This window comes from Apteryx rowi, unplaced genomic scaffold (genome assembly GCF_003343035.1).
Source record: "Apteryx rowi isolate R43461 unplaced genomic scaffold, aptRow1 scaffold_334, whole genome shotgun sequence".
In the NCBI taxonomy this organism is placed as follows: domain Eukaryota; kingdom Metazoa; phylum Chordata; class Aves; order Apterygiformes; family Apterygidae; genus Apteryx; species Apteryx rowi.
The window spans coordinates 962223-987778 of record NW_020449797.1 but is presented as its reverse complement, the minus strand read 5'-3'; the positions used below and the strand labels follow the sequence as shown (position 1 = coordinate 987778).

At 37.9% G+C, this 25556-nt stretch overlaps 1 protein-coding gene across 1 annotated transcript in view; it reads left to right on the top strand.

Moving 5' to 3' along the window:
* WASF1 (WAS protein family member 1) overlaps positions 1-25556 on the top strand; it is a 71288-nt gene that overhangs the window by 42042 nt on the left and 3690 nt on the right. The window contains exons 3-7 of the mRNA XM_026072032.1: positions 13005-13139; positions 20394-20547; positions 21290-21407; positions 22251-22423; positions 24534-24713. Coding sequence (XP_025927817.1) covers positions 13005-13139; positions 20394-20547; positions 21290-21407; positions 22251-22423; positions 24534-24713 — 760 coding nt within the window. The remainder of the gene's footprint in view (positions 1-13004; positions 13140-20393; positions 20548-21289; positions 21408-22250; positions 22424-24533; positions 24714-25556) is intronic.

Here is a 25556-nt window from a genome sequence, read left to right as displayed (position 1 = left end):
CTGAACAGAACTATGTTTCTATGATCTTAGCTACTATGTGTAAACAGAACATGCCTGCAGAAATGTTATCTGTAACATGACAAGAATCCCATTTTCTTGTGCTTTAACATAAAAGGAAAAGAGCTTTACATCTGTAAGTCAGCAGTAGTTGCTATGTGTCTCTGTACAAATTCTCAATCCTTTCGTAGTTTATTTGGTGGGTTGCTTTTAGTTGTTTGGTTTGAAAATTTTTTGTGACCTTTAAAAGTAGAGATGAAAGGACAGAAATACCTTTAGTATCTCCTTTGATTGATAGTCCTTGCCTTTCTCCCTGGAGCATGAAAACACATCACTCAGTCTTGATGCAACATACAAAATTGCCAGGAAGTAATTTTTTTCCTGTCTATTCCCCATCTTCTCTAACTTCATAAAAGGTCCTGTCTTCTGACAGCTTTTCTTAGCACTGTGGTAAAAGTAACTCTCTGGACAACAACAATAGATGTTCTAGTTTCCTAGCCATTCTTCTCTATATTTCTTGCTTTCTGATTATATCGGCATTAGAAAAGTGCGTATCTAGTTTTTCAACCATATTGCAGCTGCATTAGTACTCCAGTGCTGCCTGAGCTAGTGTATGTTGTGGTATATCAGGCTACAGCGTTCCAGCATACATGAAACATGACTGATAGCACTATGCAGCTGTGCCATTGTTAGAAGGTGGATAAGTAGCTCTCTTGTGTGGATGCAGCCTCCTCCATTTTGTTCACAACTATCAACCAGTCTTGCTTTTCCTTTTACTCAGCTGTTCCTTGTACACAGAGTCTTGATACCATATAAGAAACCTAACTGACTGGGCTCATTCCTATTCCCAGTCTCTGACATTTCCATCTAAACATTTCTCCTTTTGAGTCCTTTCCTGTATGTATGTTCCTATTACAAATATTTATATTGCAAGCGTTCAGGCCAAAACTTTTTTCTTAATAGCAAGATGTCATTTCCCTTTATTATTCTACATCTCTGTAAAGAAAGAGCATGCTGCATAACTCTCAGTTGGCTAAGCTGGAGTGCCTTTTATGTTAGTGAAAAAAAGCTTCAACTAACAGTAACCTTTCCCCTCTTCCTTTCTTTGTACTATTTTCCAGTTTTACCATGTTTTCCTAGTTAGTTCTTTTCTTCGCCTCTAATTTGTAAGTTTGCAGGCAAAAACCACTTAGTTTTGAGCATATTATTTTCCTTCCTTTTTTTTTCCTCCCAGCCTCTTCTATTTTTTTCCCTTTTCTTCCTTATTTTTTGCTTACCATGCCATCAACTAGAAGTGTTTTAAACGCTGTTCTTCTTGTGTGAGACATTTTCTCACCTCAGAAAAAGCTTCAGTTTGCCAAAGCTTTAAGTATTATGTTCAAAAAGTAGGAAATGTCTCTCCAGAAATACTTACCAGCAAGGTAAGGACTGCAAGTAATCTTGAGAACCAACACATTTCATCTTGAAGACCAACCTATCTCTCCATCCTGTCTGGATACCATCTTCTCTACCTGGTGAAGCCCCCACATGTTGCATGATCAGAGACTGGTCTCTGCTTAGATCTGCATCTAGATCTTTCGTCAGTATTTTGGAAGCAGCAGAATCCCTACAGCAGGTTCCTGCCCTACGAATCCTGCTTCCCACTGCTCACAAGAATGTTCGGTATTCTCTGTGAATTTTCTTCAGTATTCACCACTTTTTCTTCTCCATTATTATCACGGTTGCCATGGAACACTAGAGAAAGTATTCTTATAGACATGGAATAAGGGAACTGATGGAATTGAAAACCAAAGGCTTACCCTACATTTCAGAGATCCCACCCTCTCAAAGAGGTCTTTTGTTTTGTTTTGGGTTTTTTTCCCCCTATTGTCTCCCCAGTGGTGGTAGTGACCTCTCAGTAGTGTCAATAGGATACTAATCTCCATCCTGAGTGATAATGGGGCAATGAGAAAATGCTCTCAAACCTAGAGTCAGTAATTGCTCATTAAAACCACCTCTGTGTTAGAAATTGGAGCAGTAAAAAGTCCTACATGCTGTTAATTCTTTGCCTACACAGAGCACTGAATTCAGGTGATAGCAACAAAAAAAGAGGAGCAAGATTTCCCTGTGAAATGATTTTTAGGACAGGTGCATTCAACATCAGATTCAGCTATCAGCAGTCTCTTTCCCAGATTTCTGAACACTTTGGTTGACCTCAGCCAGTTTACTTGATGGTGTCCCAGGTAGGAGGTGTGAAATGGTATCTCAGACCTCCCTGACTGGTGATTTTCAAGGACTGATCTTATCTTCTTGGATATCAGCGGGAAGCATCAGACCTGCTCCAGACCTGGCCCTTACCAGTGTTTATCTGATACTTTTGATACTCTGGTCAGGTTATCTGATAAATGCCTTTATTTCATTTTTTCTTTTAAGGGTTCTTTCCAAAGTAAGCTAAGAAGGACTTTGTTGAGACAGCAGTCCCTAGTCTGGCTAGCCATTTTGGCATCAGAGTCGTCTTAGGATATGGGAAGGGACTTAGAACATTTTCCCTAGTCCTAGTCATACCACATTGAGGCAAGTTCTGTCATTCTGTCATATCATTTTATCATTCAGCATGAATGCTCAATGGTGCGCTCTTACCAACAAAGAGAATTTGCTCATTCCCATTTCTTAATGTTCTCATCAATAGTCAGAGGACTCACCCAGGCTCCACCTGCCTGGCTAAAGGAACTAGAATGTCTGTTCAGTGCTCTCTCTGTGCCCTTAGGATCCTCGGTTCCAGTCATCGTGGACCACTCTTACATTTTCATAACGATAGGTTCTTAGTTAGCTTTGCTGAGCTATWTTTATTACATGGTTTTCTAGAGCTTGCTCACCTACAGCCAATCAACTTCTCAAGGATCTTATTCCAAGTCTAGGAGGTAGCTGAATCTCTGAGCTTTTAGTCTGTCTCCTAGCCACTGAGCTGTGAGATTGAAACGATCCTGATGAGAAATAACCTTCTGAACCAATTGATTATGGTTACACTTTCCTGTGAAGGCATCCTTCCTCTTAGCTGTCATCGCTGCAGCAGGAGTTGGAGACAGCCTGGATCTTATCAAAGATTCTTCATATGTTTGGGGTTTTTTTTACAGCTTTGCTTAGAATTTGCTAAAGGCTGTGTTGAAGTTGCACCTTAGCCAAGAAATAAACATAGCCCTTGCTCCTTCATGGTTAGGATGGCTCCACAGACTTTGGCTGCCATAGATTCTGTTCTTCTACAGTGCAAGGATCAGACCCTTCCCCTGGTACTTTAGTCTGCATTTTGCTTTTTCAGAGAGAATATTTGTTAGAGCAGTCCTAAAATCATTTTCCTTCTTGAGAAGGCTCACAAAATAAAACATTCTCTAATAATGTAAATACTTGCCAGTATAGCAGGGAGTTTACTTAGACTCAACCACCAGGTGAATGTACTTACAGATAAGCTCTGAAAGAAACATTACCGTAACTGCATTTTTTTTGAGTTGTATTATTTGCAATTACATGCACTACTTACTCTACTTTGCTTGYATTTTCAGAATCTTTCTCAGAGCTGAGGATAATCAAATGTTGTACAGTTTTCTAGCATCTTCGCATAGCCACAGGAAGGAGAATGGAGCCCCCTGTGTACTGATAAAGCCAAATAAATGCATATGCATTTGTATGCAGACAGATATATTCCTGATCTGAATCCACAAACACCCTTTGTGTGAATGTACATGGAGATAACACATTTTTGAAGAACTGTTGATTTTTTTAAAGTGTTTTTTTGACTAACATTTGGGGTCAAAAAAACCTCAAAGACCTAAAATTGTTTTCTATATTTAGATGAAAATTATCTATCAAACTGTAAATGATCCACATGGCTAATTTGATCCTATTGTGTATTCAGACGAGTGTAGACATGCCGTTAATAACCTATTACTGCTGATGCGCACACTTCTTTGTCTTACTGAAGTTACCTACATATGTTGTATTTTCAGAAAAATGAGTGCAGCTGTTTAGGTGTTTGTTCTTTTCTTTCAGTTAACAGTGACAGTCTTATACTGTAATTCCTGTTATTATATACTCTTGGTCTATCAGTGATGTTTTGTGGAAAATTCAAGCAAAATATTTTTTAATATTTGCCAAATTCTGAAATTATCCTATTCCTAACCTTTGGTCTTATCCCCACAGTTAATGATTGCATTTAGTCACCTGTCTACATTGACTGAATGGTCAGGTTTCCATGTTTTCTCACTTAATCTGCTATTTACTAATATGTTCAAAGTCAGAATTCAGTTTTTTTAAACTCTGTGTCTTGTTAAGTATTCATTACATATGCACAGTCTTGTACAGATTAAAACAGCTGTTTGCCTGGGAGCCCATCAGTGGGCTTGGAAGTGGGCATTTGCCACCTTCTCCACGGGCACCTCCTGGGTGCTCTGTTGAAGACCTGCCGCTCTGGCACTCCTGATGGAGCTGCTCTCCTCAGAGTGGGGAGCCCGGGGGGCTCTGGCCCTGGCAGGGACCCATCCCTGTGTGCTTGCAGGGGAAATACCACCTCGCCATCGTGGTGTTCTTCCGTCCAGCACCTGCTGGCCCCGTTTATGAGCCCAGCTGGAAGCTGGTATTTTGGGGGAAGAATGAGTTTTGCTCTTCCAAGCTCTGTGCTCCCCTGTGCCTGGCAGAGGCGGCTGTTCTCCTTGGCCAGACCTGACTGATGGGGAAAGATGTCAGCTCCTTCATGGCTGGAGAGGCGAGATGTTTTGTAGCTGCCCTGACTGCAGGAGGAGGGGATGGAGTGGGACGCACATCCATGCAGGCCCATTTCACAGGCCTTCTTTCTGAGAGGAAACAAGCTGAAAAACAGTTGTCTGTTCCAACCACACCACACTTTTCCCTCCAGCCATGTATTAGAGCTTTGGTTTCTGTGCTGCACAAACCATCTTTTTATTCCAGCAAGAAAAAATGACAACTTCTCCCTAAATAAAAATCTAGGGGGAGGATGCAGGGAAAGGCAACTCTCTGTCAAAGAACTTGAATTAAAATATTTCACTTTGGCAAGGCCAGCATGCTTTGGTAGGTCCCAGGACTTCATTTTGAAGATGGAGAGTTGCTCCTGACTGGTGGGAGCATGGGCACTGGGGGGAAATGTGGCAAATGGCCCCTGACGTGCAGATATTTCCACTGAGCTGCAAAGGTCACCATGGGATGCTGTTGGCACTTCAGCCCTTGGGGATCTGTGGGCCCCTTGCAGAGGTGTGAATTTCAACCCTTTGACAGTAGGTTTGCTTCTCTCAGTCATCCTCTGTGGACCTGCTTAGGAGGAGGTGCTCGGTCCCATGGGGCTGGAGGGGTGCAGACCCCACGAACGAGGTGTTGCAGTGACCCTTTGGTGTTGCAGGGAGAGAGGAGCAGCGAGGATCTTCACCCTGGCTACTGGCTGGGCAGTGCCGAGACAGATGGGTGCCCCTGTCCCCAGGTGCTGCTACTCATGGCTTATGACTGGGCAAACCCAGGGTCCTCTCAGGCTTGGTGGCAGCTTGCCTGCTGTACACCCTGCACAAAACCAGCCTTCACCCTATAAATCTCCTGGTGGTGTTGACACCCCCTCTGTGATGAAGCAGATGCTCGTAACTACAGCCTTATGGCTCGCAGCTGCTACGAACAGTAGCTCTCCTAGTAAATCACTGATGCTCTGTTAACTGGCCTTGCCTTTCCTACCCGATCCTCTTTCCTGTCCTCCTGCCCCTCAGAGAGGCCCTGTCCCCCTGGGATTTGCTTTCACCTCTAGTTGCTGGTCTGTAGTGGCCCACAGGTCCCAACATGGCTGGGAACGAGCTCAGGTAAAAGGTCGAAGGGAAGCCGGAGTGCCCGTGCGTTGGGGTGCAGATCTGTGTTGCCCTCCGTCGCGGCGCCCAGCTGCTCCTCTGCCTGGTCTGGGGCTGCTGGAGCCAGCCGGAGCCGGCTGTGACTGGCCTGGGCGGTTCTGGCTGCCCCCGCAGCCCCAGCCACCCGCACCTGGCCACGTGTCTGTGTTTCCTCCYGCTCCCCGCTGCACGCTCCGAAATTCTTATATGCCTGCCTTTTTGCTCAAACAGTCAATAAAAGAAAATTAATGAAGTTGAGATGTGAAGCTGAATCAACAGGCAATGGAGATATTAAGCTCTATGTCACAATTAATGGAGTAGGAACCCTGGTTATATATTGCTATTGGTTTCTGTAGTAATGAGTAATCCTGAAAGATTATTTTCAAGTATGCATCCTATATTGTGTAGGAAAAAACTATTCAGTACTGAATAATGTAGTTTTGCGCAGCACAGCATGTTGAGAAAGGATTGTGAAGTGGGACATGAGGTGTTTTTTCTGGATGTTTCTGTTCCATGCTTTTATTCTTTTATTTTTTTGCAAAATTTACTGGACAAAATACTATTTAGTAGTGTAAATGGAATTGAAATAATAGAAATCAAGGAATAGCATATTATTGCATATAGATAACAGACTGGTATCGGTAACAGACTGAATTCCTAGCTTATTCTTTCTAATTTTTTATCAATTTATGTCTTTTTCAAAAATCAAATGACCAAACCAGGTATGTTCTTAATTTGTAATAATATTTTGAGTTTTTTATATTTCAATATATTAACATATTAACTATTTTAATATAATATTTAATTTAATATTATATTAAATTTAATAATATAACATTGCTATGTTACATGCAATAATATAATGGCATATGTAATGTATTAAATGTTTTTATATTTCAATGCCATTATTATGTATGTTGGATTGGATTTTGCTAGTCTCTCTGTGCCGAGCTCCAGCAGTTTGACAGAGTAGTTGAGCTAAATTTCTAAAGGTTAATAATTTTGACAACACTAAACAATTGTCTCAATTGTGATTGTCCCACTTGAGATATCTCACATATGAGATTTACTGGAGATCCTCTTGAATTTCCCCAAATGATGCTGGTTTATGGTATTAGCACTTTAGGTGCTCAATTTATTTATTCATCTAGTTACTTAAAATTTGGACCATGGTTCCTAGAGGCTGCTGGTGCCATAACAGTCTGAGTGGTACTGTTTCATCTTCAGCTTTAGTTACAGGGTTTGGAACTCTTTTCTTTAAAAATRCAAAAAGATAGTAAAGAAATGGCTTCTTCTGCAAGTCCTGCTTCAGGACTCGTGTCCCGCTTCTTGTCTGAGAGACTTTAACTAAATCTGGTAGTAATTGGTCTGGTGCTGTGAAATGATTCATTTAAATGTCCTTTCCTTAAGGTTTGCTAATGGACACAGCATTAGAGAATGCAGTAATTCAGGTCAATTTAAGGACCTGAGTTTTGGGGGGCTGCTAATTTATGCCCTGATCCCGCAGTGTATTAGTGTGTTTCTAGGAATTTGTACAGCACGATGTATGATTCACAAGAGATCTATCTGCCACGCTTACTAAAATGTGGATTAAATTAAATGTTTAACTAGTTTGAAGTAAGGTTCAAAACCTTATGAAATGATTGTAGTTTACTTTCCCAGCCCCAGGAACAAGACAAAAATAAACTTTCTTTTCCCTTAGAAGACTCATATCCCTTCATAATACTGTATTGGATAGTTAAAAATTATTCAGTTGTGCACAGAAGCCAATGCTGGACAACATTTTCATATGCGTAAGAGATTATGGAGAAAAAACAGGAGATAAAAGAGAAATTAAGGGGAAAAACTGGTAAAAGATGAGAAATGTAAAGCTGATCAATAGCCTTTCAGATTTTGTAAGACACTGTGTACTTACCGCTGTGGTGATGAATAGGAGTGGATGATACATGTTTTGGTGGTTTTAATTCACAGAATCACAGAATCGCTGAGGTTGGAAGGGACCTCTGGAGATCATYTAGTCCAACCCCCCTGCTCAAGCAGGGTCACCTAGAGCACRYTGCACAGGATTGCATCCAGGCGYGTTTTGAATATCTCCAGAGAAGGAGACTCCACCACCTCTCTGGGCAACCTGTTCCAGTGCTCTGTCACCCTCACAGTGAAAAAGTATTTCCTCATGTTCAGATGGAAGCGTCTGTGTTTCAGTTTGTGCCCGTTGCCTCGTGTCCTGTCGCTGGGCACCACTGAAAAGAGTCTGGTCCCATCCTCTCGACACCCTCCCTTCAGATACTTGTACACGTTGATAAGATCTCCTCTCAGCCTTCTCTTCTCCAGGCTAAACAGGCCCAGSTCTCTCAGTCTTTCCTCATAAGAGAGATGCTCCAGTCCCCTAATCATCTGTGTAGCCCTTCRCTGGACTTGCTCCAGTAGTGCCACATSCCTCTTGTACTGGGGAGCCCAGAACTGGACTCAGTACTCCAGATGTGGCCTCMSCAGGGCTGAGTAGAGGGGGAGAATCACCTCCCTCSACCTGCTGGCAACACTCTTCCTGATGCASCCCAGGATACCAYTGGCCTTCTTGGCCACAAGGGCACATTGCTGCCTCRTGSTTAACTTGGTGTCCACCAGCACTCCCAGGTCCTTCTCWGCAGAGCTGCTTTCCAGCAGGTCAAYCCCCAACCTGTACTGGTGCATGGGGTTATYCCTCCCCAGGTGCAGGACCCTGCACTTGCCTTTGTTGAACTTCATGAGGTTCCTCTCCGCCCACCTCTCCAGCCTGTCCARGTCTCTCTGAATGGCAGCACAGMCCTCTGGTGTATCGGCCACTCCTGTCGGCAAACTTGCTGAGKGTGCACTCTGTSCCTTCATCCAGGTCATTGATGAAGAAGYTGAACAAGACTGGACCCAGTACTGACCCCTGGGGGACACCGCTAGCTACAGGCCTCCAACTAGACTCTGCGCCGCTGATCACAACTCTCTGAAGTTTTTTTTTTTTAAAAAAAAGAGGAAGGCAGTGARCAGCATTATTTTTATTCTGTTTTTAGCTAGTAGAAGTACATTATCACAGGTCTGCTTTTGATGTCAGGAAAAGAATTGTTCAAAAAAGGCTATCAAAAACCCCAAGTTCCTGGGGGAAGGAAGGGCTGCACGTCACTTTCAAACAGTTTATTTGGCTGTCACAAAAAGGGCACTGACTGACGCCAGAGGGAGCTGCATTCCTATATCCCTTTCTTACTGAAGGGTTATTGTGAAAACAGCCTTTTGAGGCAAGAAAAAAAGCTGTGAGAAGAGTAATAACGTGAATAATATATTCCTTCATTAAAAATAAATAATAATGTATCTTCACATGTAAGTGAAGAACCCATTGTTCTATTAATAAAAATAAATGCCAGTATGACGGTTGGAGAAGTAGAGCTAGTAATATTGGAGAGAATATGAAGATTTTTTTGGAAAATGGCAAATTTACTGTATAGTTCTGGTCAATTAAGCATGTTTTGCAAATACACTAAAATAAACTCTTCACAGATGTTGAAATTATTTATTTGCAGAAGTCTATATTGTCATTTAATTGAATAGGCAAATAAGATCGCTGATCTTTCTAATCTAATATTATGTATCCAGCTGTGACCAAGATCCTAAGGTGTTACTTTAATTGTCAGTCATCTGTCATTCTCTTCATAGTACTGCATGAAACGTCAGTACAGTTTTTGAAAAAACAAATAGGATGTATATTTCCTCCAGTATTAATAATATACTGGCAATATTCATTTTATACAATAGAATTAATTTTGGTCCTTTACTATTCTAAAATATTACTTATAAATTAAGTGGAATGAGATCGGCTTTGTTTACTAAATACTGAGACTCAACACTGACTTCAATTTAGGATGTCATTTTTTTATTATAAGATTTTTCTTTAGCTAAGTTTTTGTGCCACTTCCTGGTGGTCAGTGTTATATCTTTTGTACTCCATTCAAAATTGAAGTTATTTATATAGAATACATGCAGATATGACAACACAAATACTGGATTATAAATGCTATATACATATGTATATGTACACAAAGTACTGTTTTGAACAGAAGTTGTATATTTCACTAAAAACGAACATTTTGCATTGCTTGAAAAAAGCATGTAGTTAAATAAACTTCAAGTTAAGGAGGCTGCCAGCAGACATGTAGGTACAGACATTATGGTTGGCATACCGCTTCAAACGTGCCAGATTGTTTTAAATGTATTTCTCATTTGAGGATTAGTGTTTATAAGCCTCAGCAAATTATTTTGTACAATATGTTTGTGGCTGCATGCAGCATAATAAAAAGATTTTGAGACTGATTATCTACAATCGGAGCTCATTAGCGAGGTAGGTGAATTGTAAACCTGAAGAAATTATGTAGATAAAACAAACTATAGCCTTAAAGTACATCTATGTAGAGGAAGTTGTTGGATTTTAGAGCCTTATAATTTACTTTTTATTCTATACATGAAATTTTACACTTGATTTTAATTTTAATTTGTATGCCTCTGAACATTATATGAGTTTTTAATTAATTTGAATAATTAGAATATATTGAATATATTATCTGAAAATTAAATTAATATATAGTAAATGTAAATTAAAATGTAGTACTCTTGCTCTTAGTGGATTATATTTTTAAGTAATTTATCTTGCTTCAGATACAGGTTAAAGAAAATAAACTTTTAAGAGTTTCAAGGCATTTATTAGAAAGTCTTATGTTAGATGAGTTTCCAGCTAAACAGACTTTACTGATTTTCCATTTCTGTTTTACTGTGGCCTAGTACTTGGCGATGTATAGTCCTAAGAAGGGCTGCACCTTTGATCCGTTTCTCCCGGTGGCTGAAAGCCCCAGGAAGTGCAAGAGCTAGACGAGCATGTATGATACTCTCCTCCTAGTAATCTCCCAGCCTCCAACTATTTCCAGCTTGGGAACCTCTTCAACCAGCTGTGACTTCTGTGTATTTACTAATGCTCTGTGTATTTCTTTTCCGTGATTTAGTGTCATCAGGAAACTAATCTCAGTGTTTTCAGGTCATTTGTGAATATCTTGAATAGCATAGGCCCCAGTACAGAGACCTGTGAAACCCCACCTTTCTCTACTGTGAAGACTGGTTGTTTCCTCCTAGCCTCCATTTCATATCTTTTGATGAATTTTTATCCATACTATGTCTTTTCCTTTTTTGTGCCCTTGGCTGTCTAGTCTTCATAAAAAGCTTTGGTTAGGGACTTCAAAATCGCTCTTGGAAATTTAACTAGATCATAGCACTCCATCCATGTGYTTATAAATCCTTCAAAGAATTCCTTTTACAAAAGCTATGTTGACTGTTCTCAAGTAGATCATCCAGGTGTCTGTTAATTCAGTTCTTTATAATAAGAAATGTCTTAGTAATGATATTTATACTAATTTGTCTGGTATGGATGTCAGGCTTGCAGGCTTATAGCTCTCCAGATACTCCATGAAAAATGTTTTGGAACTTGGTTTTTTGATTACCACTTTCCAGTCTTCAGATATTAAGGAGGTTTACAGATTGTTACTTACATTTTATTGTTCATTTTGTCAATTTATTTTCCTAACCTTTTCTATAGTCACTTCAGTTTCTCTGCTGAGTATCTCACAACGAAGAGTTCTGGCATAAGAATCTCTCCACTTCCTTCCCCTAGGAACACCAGCGGAAAGGGTTAGTTTAGCCTGTGTGCAATGACCTTGTCTTCGCTGAGTGCTCCTTTATCCCTTCATTATGAATTGGCTCTCTAGACTCCCTGGCAGGCTTTCTTGCCACTCATGTTTGAAGCAATATTTATTAGTTCTGATTACTTTGGTGGTTGTTCCTCATGCTAGTTTTTGGCCTATCTTGATTTTGTTTTTACATTTAGTATGCTAGAATTTAAGATCCTTTCTATTTTCTTTGTTTTTACAGGACCTCAACTTTTTGATGGTTGCCTTCTTTCTTCTGCTGTCCCTTTTTACATTCTGTTGTTTATAGTCATGCTGGTTTTCTATTTCCCTTACTTAAGGTCTTAATAAATGATGTGCATTAGCCCTGTGCTTGCTTCATGGTGTCCTCAAGTAGTTTGCACACTGTCCGTAAGGATTTAATTCTGTTAGGTGTCCCTTTAAGTATCTTTTTTTTAAAAATGTCCTCATTTTTATGGGTAGTTCTAGATCTGTTGTGCAAAAAAGGCAAAGTTTTCATAAATACTCTTTTTTATTGTACCTGTCAAAACTTGCATGCAGACCAGGAAGTTAGAAATTTGTGTGATTATACTTCCAAAAACATTGTAAGTGCACAAATGACACACAAATTGCACACACACACGGTATGATAGATAATTTTAAAATCTATCATGTGGTCTTTCAGAAATATGGGTCCAAATTTTGCTAGAGTCTGGTGCATTTTTCAGTGATGCTGGCAGGCTATCCAAGTTGAATCTCAAAAATATAGTAGCACTAAGTGGAGTACTGTTCCTATAAAGGAGGAATTTGGTACTGTTCCTTTTTTCATGATATCTGAATCTCCTTTTCTGTTGGGTTAAATGTGGGATGCTCATTGAAGTGAATAAAGAAGATTCTTATTCTTTACTTCTGTAGAAATTGGTCAATCACTAGGATTTTGATCCTTCAAAGAAAGATTTATTATTTTAATATGTAGTTGTGAATAAGCTGGTTCAAATTACATTAGATGTAAGTATCTGATCTTCCCTTTTTGAAAGATCTTCTGAACAGTAGTAGTGGAAGCAGTACTTCATTTTGAGAAACGTTGAATTAAATATCACTTGGAAAGATTAGTTAATCCTCTTATGGGAGCAGCTTCAGATACTGTAAATCATACTTTTATACCTAAGGAACAGAATAGGTCTAGCTCCTTGGATGTCAGCATAGTTCAGCCCATTTATACCAGCTGAAGATCTGTCCTATAATGTATTAAATAATTTCATTTATGATAGATAAATTGCAATTTAAACATTTCATTTTTTTAAATTTTTCTCAAGCATTCTTAGTAAGTTCATTAAGTACAGCTTGTTACAGCTAATACTCATACATCTTAGATTTACTTATTTAAACACAGTAGTCATCAGAAATATTTTTAAGGGCATACTCATTTGGCTGTCTTGTGGCATGATTTTTTTTTTTCCTATTTTAGGTAAATATGCGGAAGACATATTTGGTGAACTTTTCAATGAAGCACACAGTTTCTCATTCAGAGTCAACTCCTTACAAGAACGTGTAGATCGCTTATCTGTCAGTGTTACGCAGCTTGATCCAAAAGAAGAGGAACGTAAGTTAACTCCTGTATTGAAGAGTTGTCATTTTGTTGTCCAAACACCATTGATACATGAAATGGAAATAATAATAGTTTAAATGATAAATATGGAACCTAGGGCAAAACATCATGAGAAAGAGATTGATTTCTATTTCTTCTACRGGTTTATTTTATAACCTTGAGAAATTTTCTGAACTCAAAATTTTCATGGTTACTGAACAGTACTGTTAAAAATGAATTTACATTAGAACTGCTACAGGACTGTATGTCCCTTTAGTAGTATTGTATTACTATTAATAATATCTATAATTTTTATTATGATGTCAATTCTAGAGAGTAATTCTTTACTCTGTTTTAAACTTATTCCTACTGATTCTTAGCATTTGTCCAAGTAGGGTTTTTACACTTAGCTTGATATTATGTTATATTAAAATTTGCATAAAGTTATATTTCTGTAGCTCCATTTAGGATGATATATGTCATCCTAGGATTCTTCTCCAATGCYTATTTCTTTCTAAATAGTTTTAAATTATATAAATATTGCTTAGCTCTGAGAAAACAAGTATTTTCAAACAGTCAATAGGATATGGTTCATGCTTATAAGACAGTATTTTAGTGGGATTTAGCCAATGCATAGGCATTGTGATGACTATAGGAACAGTGTTCAATAAAAGCACATAGACCACCTCATATGCAAATCTAAGGAAATGTTTTTTGCTTCCTGGATATCTATTTGTTACAGGTGAAACTATCAAAGATCCTGTAACCCTAAACAGTTTGGGGATGTTCTAGATTGTATGGTTGAGACTCACAAAGTAGAACAGCACCCAATCATAAAAAATAACTTCAGATTGCATATAGGATCCCATTCGAAAACATAAAAAGCTGTTTCAGTTCTGAATGTCTAGGTATAATAGTGGTGTGTCATTCAGGGAGAATGAAGTGTCAAACCAGGAGGATGGTCTGAGGCTGTGTTGTGTTACCTATTCCACTCTAATTCCACTATTAATAAAATTAGGCTAAGGAAGTTTTGATTCTGTACTCTTGTGATATTTATTTCAGAACAGGTTTTGAAAGACAGCTGTTTACAGCTAGTAGCAAATTTTCCACAATATCATGACTTGCCTAAGGGAATTTTTACATTAATGGGATTTTCCAAGTCTCTTGACAACTGAGCATAAATCACACACATACACCTCTTTTTCCAATAAAATACCATGTTTACTATGATTGGATAATGACAAAAATCCTTTCTATATACAGAAACAAATTGTCAGCAATTGTAATCTTGTAACAGATGTAATACTACAGAATGTTAATGTCATTTCTGTGTTTACCCTTGACAGCCTAGTTATTGGTTTAAATCAGAGTGGGATTTATGTTGATACAGCATATCTGATATGGCAACCATTCACATTTCAGAAAAATGGAGAGACCATTTCAAGTGATAGAGTTAAAGCATCTAAGGGTAGTGAAATAGAAATTTGTACTTCCCCATGTAAATGGCCTTTGACAAGTTTGGTTGTAGGTTTCAGTACTAAATATTAATGACTATTTGATGTTAGAGAGTTTCCAGGAAGATTTTTAAATGATGTGTAGTCTCAAATGTATCAGATTAGTAGTGTTTCACAGTACTGCATRTATTTGCTAAACTATATAGCTAAGGAAGGGACAGACATTGCAGTTAAAGAAAACGGGACTAAAAAAAGGGGTCTACTTTATCAAGTCCAGAGTGGCTCACTGTGACTCGAATCTAGTACCCTGGATTTGCCTCATGCCATAGGATAGCAGTGACTACTAGTACTTTAGAGGAACACATGCAGTGCTCAGTGTCAGGAACTGTTAAATGATTATTTTTATTAACCTAAGAACATCCAGTCCTTGAGCCATATTCAGTCTTCCTTATTCACAWATGTCTGCCCAGAATGAGTCACCAGGTGAGGGGAGAAAAAGGAAGAGGAAATCCAGTAATGTTTTTCCTCAAAAAGCCAATAATATATTTCCTCAAAAAGCAGGGATCAGGAAACCTTTTCTCCTTCAGTATCCTCCTTTGGGTTTAAATTCTAGAAATTGATGACAAATAACCCTGTTTTAGTCCTGATCTGGGCTAAAACAGCTGGAGGATGTTAATGCATGAAGATGTGGGGAAAACATTATATATTTTCATGATAAAGCCCAAAAATTTGGAAGAGGAGTTAATTTGCCAAAGTATGGAGATAGACTCACAGAATGCCCTTTCTTAATTCTCTGTGAAAGAATCAAGCAAATTCCAGTAGTTCTGTTCAGCAAACAGCGCRCGTAAAATGGGCTTGCAAAATGACTCTCAGTTGATCGTTCTTTGCCAGCAGACAGTAATATAAGTTTTAATGTGTTCCTTTGGGCCCATGCTATTACGGAAAGAGGAAAAAATTAAGATTCATTTAAAACTAAGCAGCATGAACAAAAGCAGCCTGAGTGACCTAAATTGAACAAGGTACAGATACTGAACAAGATATTTCTGGTGGAGCCAACAGTAGAACAGAAATCCTGATGTTTTGGGATAGTATGTTTGTTTTCTCATCATTCTGAATTATTAAAATATCTCAGTTAAAGAATAAGACCAAATTAAACCAGGGTTAGGATTGTATCCTGCCAAAACTGACTTGTGGCATGGAATCCTTCTGTTACAGAGAAAATGCCGTGAGCTTGATTTGATTTGAACGATTACAAAAGGCGTATTCAAATTCTTGATTTCACAAAGTCATTAATTTCATATTGATCTGGAACTTAAGGTCAGCTTTCAACTGAAGTATTTTGGCCTTACGTAGTGATGTAACATAAAGTGGAAATCTGAATGGAAATAACTTTGTTGAATTTAAAAATTCCATAAAGTAAAAAGGTATTTACAGGTAGAGTTTGTGTAAAGATTTTGAAATCTGTCATTTTGTCCCTCACTCTTTTCTTTTTATATACATCTCTTTTCCTCAATAGAGATACTAATCTTGCATACAGAGGAAAAGAATCCTCTGCTTTCCTTAAGTAAACTCAACTTTATTCCAGTTATACATGAAACTAGCCTGCATATATGCAGGAATTATCATATTTGGGACCTTTTTAGGCCTGGGAAAAATATCTTCTTTCTATAGAGCAGAACGAAGGTCGCCAATATCAGTAGCCCTGCAGTATGAGATATTCTCATGGGTCAGAGAATAAAGCCTAAAGGTGTAGTTTCTTTGCAGTGGCGTTTAATTTCAATATTTAGTTTGTAAATAACCTCTCTCTCTCAAAATATAAAATTGATAATACAGTTTTGTATAATAATAGGTTTTTTGTTAATTTACCTCATTTTTGTGAATTTCTTTGTGCTATTAAGCCTGAAGTGTTAGCACAGGTAAATAATATCATATCTGTAAAAATTTTACAGCTTTTAAAATAATATTCATCTTATTTTTTATGTTCTTTGAAATACTGATGCACAGTGCAGCTCTGATGTACAGTATATTAGGAAACAGTTGTATATCACTCAAAAATAAATGGCATCCTGATGGAAGGAGAATTCATAAACTAAGAATTTATCTGTGTATTCTGATATTAATCTAACGGTTTTTTAAACTGAAAAAAATGCTCTATTTCCATTTAAATCTCAAATTGGAAACCAAATATAGTGAATCAGGTTCTTGATTTCTACAGTATATCTATTTTAACTGTGACAAGAAACTTTTAACAGCAACTGAAATACCGTGATTAAGCAGCTTGACATATTTGTGGAAATGAATCAAACTAAGTGGGGAATTGTATGTCAGTAAACTTCCGGCTTTGAATACATACGCCTCTTTTTTTCTTAACATTCTGGAAACATTGTCCTATCATAGAAAGAACAGTAGTTCAGCAGTGGTGTTGGATTAATACTACAGAGAGATTAGAGTTTTGCTATAGGTAAAGAAGGTGGCGTCTGGCAGAGAGAAATCTAGAAAGCTTGACAGCTGTGACATGCTTGCGTCCTGCATACTTGCAGAAAAGGGGAGGCTCCTTTCAACTTTCCAGTCATTATGCTCAGCCCATTGCGAGGCTCAGAAGAAAGGACAGTAAATCCCATTTTAAGAGGCAGCTCACTTACTGTCTCTAGCTTCCTGAAGAGGGATTTAGTGAACTGAGTATAAATGTGTAATAAAAGTTCAGAACAGAGAATGTGTGATAATTGAGCCATGACCTCCACATGTAGTATGTTAACATGGAGAATAACACTATGGTCAATTAATTCATAAGAAATTTCACCACCGAAGTCAAACAAAGAAAAAGACTGTTAAATTAGATTGCATAACATGTCGCTTTCCTGGCACATCTCCACTTATCTGAATGTTGGATTTGAGTGTGTGTCCCTCTCAAAGATCTATGCACATGGGTTGAGCTTCAACTGCTCTCTGGGATTTTCTTCCAGTTTTCTTAGCTGTTGATTCAATTTATGGGTTGTTTAGTGAGTAGATCAGTCTTAAATTAGCATGCCCATGGCTCAGTAGATCAGTGTCTAAGCCATGCTACTGCATAATTTGTATTCTAGACATAAAAAGTGGGATCTGGACAAAAGATCGGCTGTCCCTTACTTTCCCACACCTCCTGAATTTGTACGTCCAGTTTGTCTGACGAACCCTCTTGCTGTGCTAATTTGTCGATCAGCCCCAAGTGAGTGGCCAGCTGGCGAGCCAAGATGTGTGCGTATTTGAGCTGCTGAGGTGGCAAGCCGGTCCGCAGTTGGTTTCTTAGCCAGCTGGCAAGCCGAACGAATGGCTCTGTAAGCCAGACCTTGCACAGCCCTGGATTATACTGTGCTCGAAACACAGCATTTAACCTGATCTCTTTCTGTAGGCTGGGTATATCAATGTCATGATTCCCAGTATTTTGTGTGCCATGTCCTTTCATTTCCCTAATAATTTTGTTATAAGATAGCCAGTTTTGAGTAATAGCATGCTTTTCACTGTGTAGCTTTCTTTGAATGTAAAAGCAGGATGTGCGGGTAGCAGTTGGAAATTCCGCAGTGTATGTTTTCTCTAAAGGCCTTTGCTATGTAGCGTAGTTTTAGAGATAAAATAATCTATACTTATTGATTGGTCATCCCCAGCTGTGATCTCCGCCTTGTACATGTTTACAAAAAGTCAAGATTAAATTTAGAAATAGGAGATTATGAATCAGACCTGCTATATTTAGTCACTCGAAAGATTATRTATAGTGAGCATCAAATGTGAGCATTTTAATATTAAAACAAGGAACTGTCTTTATATTTATTGGAAAAAAATACTTCATTTATTTCACTACTACCAGAATGTACACAGGTTCCAAGAGAAGTATCCTGATTTACATTTTTATTGGCATAGTCACCAGTAAATGACAGGCTGTTTAAAGACTTACAGGAGTACCAAGCAACTCTGAACAAGTACATTTGGTGAGATTTGTGAAATCAACAACCAAAGGAAAAACAGCTAAGGTATAAAAGAATCTAAGACTGGAATTTTAGATGAGATAAACCCCAGTTCTTTTCTTTTAATTGTGAACTTCTGCTAGCAAATAACAACCTGTACTCTGACGGATACAAAATATATATGGTTATTCAGGAGTGCAAAAATACCTACAGAAATTGAGATTTGTAGCTGGCATTAGTACATGAGTAGTACTTCTTTCACACACTTAAAAGGCTTCTGAGCAGCTAATTAAAGGTATTAAAAAGGATAAAAGACTGTAATAAAATAGAACCTAAGGGTAAAGAGAAGACTTCTGTAGTAACACACAACCTTGCCAACTGTAATAAACTTCAAAAGCCAAACTGAAAATCAAATAAATCCCATTTTTAGCCTCACAAAGGATTCTGCCAAGGCACTTAGGTAAGAAGAGAGTATATTCCAGGAATTGCAAGCCCTCTGGGAAAAAAGTCCTGCCTTCTGCCCCTTTGGGATATACAATAGAAATCCACCTTTTTCATATCTTTGCTTGCAACAGCTGTGATAGGAAATAGGGCAGCAGACAGTGCCTCAAGCGTGTGTGTGTGTACTTGTATGTACTACAGGAATGAGAATGAATCTAGCTTACAGCTGAAACAGATGCACTTTTTAAAAAAAATTGTTGCCAAAGTCCCTAGAGATTTTCTCAAMAGCAGTGAGATGGAGGAAGAGTTCTCTCATCTAGAGTAAAGGGGGGCACTACCTTCAACCTGTTTTGTTTAAAACAAACATACTGTAATTTTTTATAAATAAGTACCTGTGCTAAAAATGCTCTCTTTGCTATCATGGCTAAAAATTGTCTTATTTCAGTACTTAACTGTTTGTAGTTTAAAAAAAAAAAAGAAAGAAAGAAAGAAAAAGAAAAAAGAAAGGCCTGCTGCTTTATTTACTGAAAGTCTCACTCTGGCTGCAAAGCTAGGCTTAAGACACACGTGGACTTCACCAATGAAGTGATGGAACGTCAGGGAGGGAGAAAAATATGAGACTGAGCAGGTACTGTTCCAAGAATTCAAGGTGCAAGCTTCATCTTTTGCGGTCACTTTTCCATTAATTTTTTTAAAATCCTAGCAAGATTCTTTCTGCTCAGCCTGCCAAATGTTTTCTAGATTTTAATGACTGTGAAATACAAAAGGATATACAGGCTTTAATAGCAGTAAGGAATAGCATCTTGATTAAACAGGAGAGTGTCATCTCGATTAAACAAGCTGATTAAAGAAAAGCATTTGTCATGTGTTGGAACACTGTATCACCTCCCATGAAATCTCACCAACATCAGTAGAATAAGCTTAAGTGTTTTGCTGATTTGGCAAGGAGTCTTCAGTGGAACTGCTGCATATGTGCAAGGAATGCAAAATTGAGCTTGTTGATGACAGATAAACACAAAATCTTCACCTCGAGATAAGGAGTCAGTTTTTAGTACCAAGAGGATTGTAAAATAGAGATGGTAAATCTTATTAGGTACTTCTGAACTACAGAATTGCATTCTAGAGCGATTTGTGGAACTACTTTGTAGAGACAGAGTTCTGGTATCAGTCCAGGTGAGCAAAAATTTCCTGTGAAACTAAATAAAGGATAATGTGCTGGAACATTACAAGCATGTTTTTCACATAATCTGACAATATCTTGCCATGACAGTAGTGTTACATGAGTTATGTTCACTGTAAAATGTGCTTGTGCTGATCATAAGGTATTAGCAGTAATGCTTAATATTTATATTCCAACCAGCATTAAGCAATTGCAGATTAAACCAAATAAACTATCTTTGATGACATTTTTTTTAAATGGTGATATCCCCTTTCAGTGTCATTGCAGGACATTACAATGAGGAAAGCTTTCCGGAGTTCCACAATTCAAGATCAACAGCTGTTCGATCGCAAAACTCTGCCTATTCCTTTGCAAGAAACTTATGACATTTGTGAACAGCCTCCTCCGCTTAACATTCTCACCCCTTACAGGTTAGTAAAAAATTATCAAAAGCAATGTCTAGTTTATTTAATAAGTAAAATATTTATTATTAGTTATTTACACTGTGTTGTGTAATACAGTGCTATATTTAGGCACCTTACTCATGTTGAATAGCACTTGAATATTTAAGGAGCTGCACTTGAGACTGTGAAGCTACTTGAAGAATACAAGTAGCAGAAGACATAAGTGTTAAAAGTTTATTTCTCTGAAAAATTTTATTCCAGTGTCTTTATTCAGTGTAACAATTGCAAGAAAAAGCCATCCTCAGTATCCGCCTATATTGAACTGTGTCATGCTGTTGTGAAGAAAGTGAAGAAAACAAGTGATTAGGTTTGTAGAAAGGAAAGTCTTTAATGAAAATGGATGTTGTTTGCTGTCCCAAAGTTAATTTGAATCAGTAGTTTCAACCCTAACCACACAGATTTACTCATTATTTTAGGAGCAAGATTTGAGTCACTGGAATGAAAGGAGTTCTTTATTTGTGATACTGTTTTTGTCTACAACTTACATTRAAGTTACTTTTCTAAAATAAAGATCTTGAATACAAGGAAAGACAGTGAAGAGTGATGGCATGGGAGGTCAATGTTTACCTTTTTAATGTTCATGATCAGCAAAATATTTGAGGGCCTGAGGTGCTAGGTAGTTCCTAATATGCCTTTTTTTTTTCCTTACAGTTTAGAGTCATGTATTGTCAAATAAACAGCGTGCCTTATTTTGTTCACTGTATTTCAGGGATGATGGAAAAGAGGGTCTGAAGTTTTATACCAATCCCTCGTACTTCTTTGATCTATGGAAGGAAAAGATGTTGCAGGACACTGAGGATAAAAGAAAAGAAAAGAGGAAGCAGAAGGTATATATGTTAGCTTTAAATAGCTCCTGGTTGGGTTTTTTTTCTGGAAAGAATTTGCTTGCACATATGTTACTTTTTTGGTTATGCAATAAAAACAATCCAGATTTTATATAGATAATTATGATCTTCTCCATCCAACTAAAACTACTTGAATTCATTCAATTCCATCAACTTTAACAAATAAATAATGATGATAATAAACTACTATTAAAAGGGCTTAGAGCTTTTATGCTGTCTTACTGTAACTAACAGCAGGTTTGCCAAAACTTATGAAGCCTTCTAACAATGATTCAAAGAAGAGCAGAATTTTACAGGAATACAGTAAGAATCCAGGATTTCACTGGAACTTTTTTTTAAAGTATAAAATTCTGACAAATTTACAGAAGAAAAAAACAGAATGAAATCTTTTAGATAGGTGCTGTGAAAATGAGGAATAAATTGGTAGGCATGGAACCCTGTGTTTATATTTTCTTAAAATTAAATAAGCAATTTTGCAAAGGCAAGGCTACTCTTTTGTTTCACCATTGTTCTGTATATTTCATACATAGAAACAGTAAATGTAAGTGTCAGAATCAGATTCAGAATTTCATTTCACCCCTAGAATAAAAAGCTAATTATACAGTTATTCTTCACTGTATTATTCAGCTAATTATCCACTAGAGTAAAGCTTCTACCTCCTACAAAGCTTTTTGGCTTACATATCACGTTTAGACTGAAATTCAAATATTTCTTGCACTTTAATTGGGATTATTTTTCATTGTTCTGTGGCTGATGTTTATATGCAACTAATTTAAAAACACTATCATCTCAGTTGTCAGTTTTATTTGCACAACTCTCCTACAGCAGAAAAATCTAGATCGCCCTCATGAACCAGAAAAAGTGCCAAGGGCACCTCATGACAGACGGAGAGAGTGGCAGAAGTTAGCCCAAGGTCCGGAGCTTGCAGAGGATGATGCTAATCTCTTACATAAGCACATTGAAGTTGCTAATGGCCCAGCTTCACATTTCGAATCAAGGTTTCTTTTTATTTTTTCTTTCCTTTACTAAATACAGCTATTCATTCTACATAGTAAATATGTTTGAGAAAGCATAAATGATAAAGTGGTACTGCCATTCTTGAAATGCACTGATTTAGCTCATTTAGCTCAACCAAAAATCAGTTTTAAAATTCTTAGCCAATGTGTCTTTAAAGGAGTTGTTATTATCTTATTTTTAAGAGTAGTGTACATCTCTGGAATTCATTGTATCTTGAGGATATGGAGGTGTCTGCCTCCAACTTGAAGAAAGTCTAATGTCACTGCTGCAGGCTTGCACCCAGGTGTGTTACTATGTTCCAGTCTTGACCTACAAAATCCCTGTTATTCCAGTCTCTTGATTTTTCTTGAGCAGAAACTGCCAAGACTGTATGGTGGGTGTGATGTGAGCAAACATCCACTTGGAACTCAGATGAGATCACTGAGCTTTTCTTTACTCATGAACAAATCCAAAATTTGATTGACGTTTCTGGTTATAGCCTATTACAAACTCCAACCTGCTGGACTCTCATTTCACAGCATGCATTAGCAGGTGGCTAAAAACAGCGTTTCARACGATACACCTGCTGTGTTTCCTCTTGTGGTGCTTGTGCAAAACAAAGTTCATTTTACCAGCTGAGAAACTTATAATAGGAAAGAGGGCTGACATTCAAGTAATGTTAGGAGTTTTGAGGGGTATGATTTTCTTTGGGGCTTTGTTTTGTTTTATTAAAAAGTGTTTGGCCTTTAAAGAACAGTTAGATTTTTTCCCCTATCCTTCACTGGCCAAAAGCACTTTAAGAGAGGGTTTAGTTCAGCTGTGTCAGGTTTTCAAATAAACTTAATAGTAACAGTGGATAATTATCATAACCCTAGGAGGCGGTGTTTTGTGTCTGAAAAATGGAAAAACCTGGCTGTAGGAAACTTAGTTCTCTTAATTCAGAAAGTAAAAATGGTCTTAGTGTGTTTCAGTCAGTAAGGTACAACTGAAATTATGGGTGATGTGCATTTTGCTGGGAAGACACCAGCTCTGTAGTATCTTATAAACTGCTGTGAGAAGTAGTTGGCAGAGACATCTGCTTTCTTGCTGTCTTTCTACTGTGTTGTACGCCAGATTCCATGTGAGACGTGCTCTCTGCAGGACTCCTTTATTATCCAGGACCTTGGCCTGAGCCATAATTATTTCAGTAACAGTACTGAAATTAAGAATAATGCTGTAGTGCTTGGAAGCAATAAAGGCGGAGAACATGTAGCTTGAATAAAAAACAGCACTGTGCCAAGTGCTGTTGAAAAACAGAATAAAAACTTTGCCCCTTAAGAATTTAATAGATGCTACAGTGATGGCAGTAYGTGGAAACCTAGAATAAAGCTTTAAATGTTAAAAAGTATTCTGCAAAGACCTTTTCTTTAAATTCAGTAGAGAAAGTTTGACACTTATCAATATCTTTAAGTAGTTAATGAAAATTTCTTAACTAGTCAGGTCCTCAAGGTCCTAAAGTTGTCATTAACAAGTAGTTTGAATTATTTGAAACTTTAGTTATCTTTATTTTACTGCTACTACTCAACAGTAAATTTTTAGATTATCTTCCTGATCTCTGTTGTATAGCTACTTAGTATAGCTATTTAGTAGGTCTAAATACAGAATTGGGAATACAGATCCTCTGACAGACGTTCGACTAAATTATTCAGTTGTAAATGCTACCACCTGATAGGTAGTTCATGAATGTTATGAAAGAATATGGTTACATATATGTAGGGACTGAGTAGCAGAAACCATTACCAGTATAATGTCTGTTGCATAATACACTCTGGTATATGTGTACTTCTGATTGTATTTAACTCAAAATAATGTGACTAATAAAGACTAAGATCTCACACGTACTGTAAAAATTGTCTGATATATATGTCAGAAGAGCTGCTAGAAGGAATGGGATGGAAAGGGGGAAAAATTACTTAAAAGCTGTACAGTACAAGAGAGAGATTTGAGCTGAGAAGTCAAACTGAAATATAGGACAGTAGCTGGGAGCATTAATAATTAATTTTACTAATGCTTATGTCAGATCAGTAGAATGCATTTTTCATACTTAAGAAAAATATATCTATTTTCCTTCAGATCTCAAGCATACGTGGATCATATGGATGGATCGTATTCTCTTTCTGCATTACCCTATAGTCAGATGTCTGAACTTCTGAACAGAGCTGAGGAGAGAGTGTTGGTCAGACCACATGAACCACCGCCACCACCTCCAATGCACGGAGCAGGAGAAGTGAAACCTGTACCTCCTTGCGTTAGGTAAGAAGTGGTCAAGCCACGTGCAGATTTATTGGGAAGGGAGCTTCATTCTTCCGCCAAGCCCACTGACTGCTGTTAGTATTATTTCCATGCAGCCCAAGTAGTTCCTACATCCCAGGGCTCTGTGAGTCCACAGCCCTGACGCCTCCACAGCTGCAAGGCCATGCAGGAGTTGGAGAGAAGTGTTGGAATCTAACGCCTGCAGTGTGCCACTGTGGGGACAGGCCCCACCTGGCCAATAACATGGCAACTCTGTCTCCTGCTGAGTTAGATGACAGGGCAGATAACTTTAAAAAAAGTGTTTCTCTGAAAGGTGCTGAGATCTCAGGATTTAGCTTGGACAGTCTGAAATTATTAATACTGAACTGTGTTTCAGCCCACATGAGAGGAAGAACATATTGCAGTAAGATGGTCTACTGTCAAAACTATATATTCATCACATTTGCTAAACTACAACTGCTTTTTTAAAGTGCTTTTATTTTCTGTTTCTCTGTGCCTTGCCAAAACTGGATACATGCTGAGAGCATTTTTTTTAGAGTGAGCTTCTGGTTATCCTTCCCCTGTTGTTTTATACCCCAAATCTTGTTTATGCTCAGGTACATATAGTTTGGAATACAAGACAGTTGATTCAGGCATGGTTGTTAAATCACCAAAATGTTAGTCTTTTGGAAAGAATCTCTGTTCACTGCTCAGGAGAATATACACAGAAATGCTCACTTTTTTAGATTAACTTTTCCATRACAGCCTAAAAATTCCTCTGGTGTTTTTCAGGAAAATAATTTTACTGATGCCTTTTGTTTTCTTTGATTCACCCATTCATTGCACTAAAATGAGTAGTCAGGC